At 45.1% G+C, this 3316-nt stretch overlaps 1 protein-coding gene across 1 annotated transcript; it reads left to right on the top strand.

The window, feature by feature from the left end:
• The first annotated feature begins 604 nt into the window (after positions 1–604).
• LOC123166843 (NADH dehydrogenase [ubiquinone] 1 beta subcomplex subunit 9) lies at positions 605–2890 on the top strand. The gene is made up of 5 exons (XM_044584649.1): positions 605–871; positions 951–992; positions 1111–1192; positions 2143–2198; positions 2638–2890. The coding sequence occupies exons 1-5, from the start codon at positions 746–748 to the stop codon at positions 2674–2676; spliced, it is 345 nt and encodes a 114-aa protein (XP_044440584.1). The 5' UTR covers positions 605–745; the 3' UTR covers positions 2677–2890.
• Positions 2891–3316: the final 426 nt, after the last annotated feature.

The following is a 3316-nucleotide window of genomic DNA, read 5'->3' as shown; positions in this document are numbered from 1 at the left end:
TCGAAGGGGCAGGCGGTGGAGCGGGAACGGTGGCTTTTTGCGGAAGAAAATCGCCGATGCCGGCCGGCGGAGTGGAGGTCCCGCCACGCACGGAACCAAACAAATGCGGTTGGGCGAGCTGGGCGATTTTGTGACCGCCGTCCAAGTGTTGTATATTTGGAGCACCTAGGGCTGCATTTTAGGGCTCTCCAGAGGCCATTCGAGGGGGCAGGGTGGAGCAGCAGGGGCGGGGAAGGAGGCAGAGCGGCATCAGTTGCTTTTTACGGCAGAAAATCACCACTACCAACACGTGGAGTGGAGGCCCGGCCGCGCACGGGAACAAAAGAAATGTGGTTGGGCGAGTGGGGCGATTTTGCGGCAGCCTTCCAAGTGTTGTATATTTGCAGCACTTGGGGCTGCATTCTAGGGCTGCTTAATTTATTTATCTATTTTGCAATTTTTCTATTATAGGGCAACAGTTGGAGGACTGTTTTTTTGTGCCTCAAATGCCCTAAAAAGGCCTACTTATAGGGCAGCTAATGAACGAACTCGGTAACGCGTACTGCTCCAGCCCGTTTAACTCGGTCCAGAAAGACCCAATTAAAGCCCAACAAGGGCATGCCGGCCTTGTCGCCCACCCACCTAACAACTTGGGCTTCCCGATCGGGTCCCTTCCTCCTCCGTTCCCAATCCGAATCCACCAACGCAGAGGAGTGGCGAGAGAATCTCCGGAGAAGAAGCAGGAGCGGGTGCGGCGGCGAGGTCGATGTCGACGACGGCGGGGTACCTGGCGCGGCGCGCGGGGCAGAAGGAGCGGGTGCGGCTCCTCTACCGCCGCGCGCTCAAGGACACCCTCAACTGGGCCGTCCACCGCCATCTCTTCTACCAGGACGTGAGCGCCCCTCTCCCCCACCCTCCCCCGATCTCCCCGCCCCCTCGCGGATCTGACCCCGTGTTCTTCTCCCGTGCAGGCGTCCGAGCTCAGGGACAAGTTCGAGGCCAACAGAAATGTGGTAAGACTGAAGATTCGGGTCTCCCCCCCCTTCGTCTATTTGCTGACGACTCGCATCTGACGCCGATCCCCGTCGTGTTCTCATGGATTTCCTCTGTGTGTGTGTGTGTGTATCGCAGGAGAACCTGGACGTGATCGATAGGCTCATCGAGGACGCGGAGGCGCAGCAGAGGAACTTCCAGCACCCGGATCCTTACATTGGTAAGCCTTGAAATGGTTGCGCCCTTGGTTCCTGCTGCTGGTGCCTCTGTTTGTGGATGTGATACTGCGCGGTAAATCATGTTGCGTGATACTTGCAGTTGTTTTGTTACGCTGCTGAACATTGAGTCACTGATCATTCACTCGGGAATGTTTTTGATCACTCAGGCCCGATGAATTTGTATGGTTTACTGAAGCTGTGAGCTCAAGCCTGCATTTTTTTATGATTGATTGTGTGTAGTTAGAGGCGTAGAGCTACTTGGAGGCATGTCTTGTCATCACTTAATTCATCACATTATCTTGTTATTTCATTTTGCTGGTTTGTAGAACTACTTATTAGCTTTCAGTAATAGAGGAGTATCCTCCTCTCTAAGAAATAATTCAGGTTATCTTAGGATACCAATATTTGCTTGAGGCGTGAGCTGTGTTGTTTAGTCACAACTAACTGCTGTAGTGAGTAGTGACGTGATCTTCATGTTTTAGTCAGTGCTAACCTTCACTGCAAACGTAACATTCTCAGGCCAGAAATGTACAGACTTGTTGCATATTCATTTCAGTGTCACACTATTCTGATTCAGGCCAAACTTTATTTACCATCAGTTTATCCTTGAGAATACAGGCTGCTTCAGCTTTATGATACACATTCTGTTGTGCAAAATAGCCTTTTTTAGAAATAAAATAAAAATTGTTGCGCATACTTTTGTTTCATAATCGATAGATAATGTACTTAGGCTTTAGATTAAAGTGAAAAACTGACACATTTTCAGATAGGTTATTTTCGGTACTATAGGATCTTAAGATCATACTACCTGTAACAAACTGCTCATGTGCGATTTCCTTTGATGCAATTGCTTTCTTACCCTATGTTACCTGTTTAACAAATGTGATTTTGGGGTTTTGGTATGCTGTGATTCTTCTGATCGATGAGGTTATGCAATGTATCTACTCTGCAGTTCCATGGGCTCCTGGTGGCACTAAATTCACAAGGAACCCTCCTCCACCTGAAGGGGTAAGAACATATATGAAATTTATTTAACATATCTGAGTTGTTAAGATACTTCTGTTTATAGTGCTGTGTTTGGAGCTTCTAATGTGAGATATCTTACAAAAATTCTTATGCAGATCTCAGTTCAAATTAGTTGACCAGTTGATTAATTAAAACAGTTTACTTTATGCAGCGTTTGTCTGTCAAAATGCACGACGACTACTTTTTGACTAAACCTTTTGTTTGTTGCCAGAATGTGTTATAAGCTTAGCTCCTCAAATTTTTTTTTTGCTGAAGCGTTTAAAGTACTTTAGACCATTTTCTTGGTTAACCAGTCATCTCGTGCATGCTGCTCCTGAAGAGGCAAATTTCATGATATTTATTGTTTGATGTAGTTCCCCTTGACCATGCAATGCCTATGAAACTGTTACACTACTGTTAAAATGGTATATTGTCTTTGCAGATTGAGATTATCTACAACTATGGCAAAGAAGACCAATGAACAAGAATCATGCATTTGTGAGCAGAGCCTGGCACCTGCGGAGTGCAAAGGACTTACTTTCACTTTTCCAGATGATAGCATGCAACTGAGCTGCTGTATGATTGTTAAGAACAAAATAAAATTACTCGCCTCCTTCCATGTGTTTCTTTTATCATGGATGTTGTATGGCAACTATTTTGTGCTCATCAGCTAGTTCATCGTTTACATTTACTAAGCTTTCTTTGTCAAGTAAGTTATGCATGACTAAAATGTTTGAACGCACAACCATCGATATGCTGCTATTCGTTTGGGGGCCTTGCTGGTAGTCCCCAAATGAGGGTGGGGTTATGAGCATCTCCAACAGGTGATGTATAATAGGCACTCAAAAGCAGTTTTAGGGGACCAAAAGGTGAGTTTTAGGCATTACAAATTGTTCTCCCCCAACATATGATAAAAATTAGGGCATCATTGCTCCAACAGATGATGTAAAATAGGGCACCGCAATTACATACATGTTGAAACAAACAATATCAAATTCATCTCAAAGGAATCCCAAACAAATAAAACACAAATAGTACAAACATAACATCAAACTCATCAATCCACGACATCAAATCATTACATAGTTCATCAATGCACATCATAATCAACACAAATTTGT

The sequence above is a fragment of the Triticum aestivum genome, chromosome 7D (genome assembly GCF_018294505.1).
Source record: "Triticum aestivum cultivar Chinese Spring chromosome 7D, IWGSC CS RefSeq v2.1, whole genome shotgun sequence".
In the NCBI taxonomy this organism is placed as follows: domain Eukaryota; kingdom Viridiplantae; phylum Streptophyta; class Magnoliopsida; order Poales; family Poaceae; genus Triticum; species Triticum aestivum.
Note: the sequence above shows the minus strand (reverse complement) of the source record. Positions and strands in the feature narration are given on the sequence as shown.

Excerpts from the sequence above, each read along its gene's own strand:
- LOC123166843 (XM_044584649.1), top strand. The coding sequence starts at position 746 with ATGTCGACGACGGCGGGGTACCTGGCGCGGCGCGCGGGGCAGAAGGAG. Across the intron at positions 872-950 it reads GCCATCTCTTCTACCAGGAC|GCGTCCGAGCTCAGGGACAA; the intron begins GTGAGCGCCCCT and ends TCTCCCGTGCAG. Across the intron at positions 2,199-2,637 it reads ACCCTCCTCCACCTGAAGGG|ATTGAGATTATCTACAACTA; the intron begins GTAAGAACATAT and ends TTGTCTTTGCAG.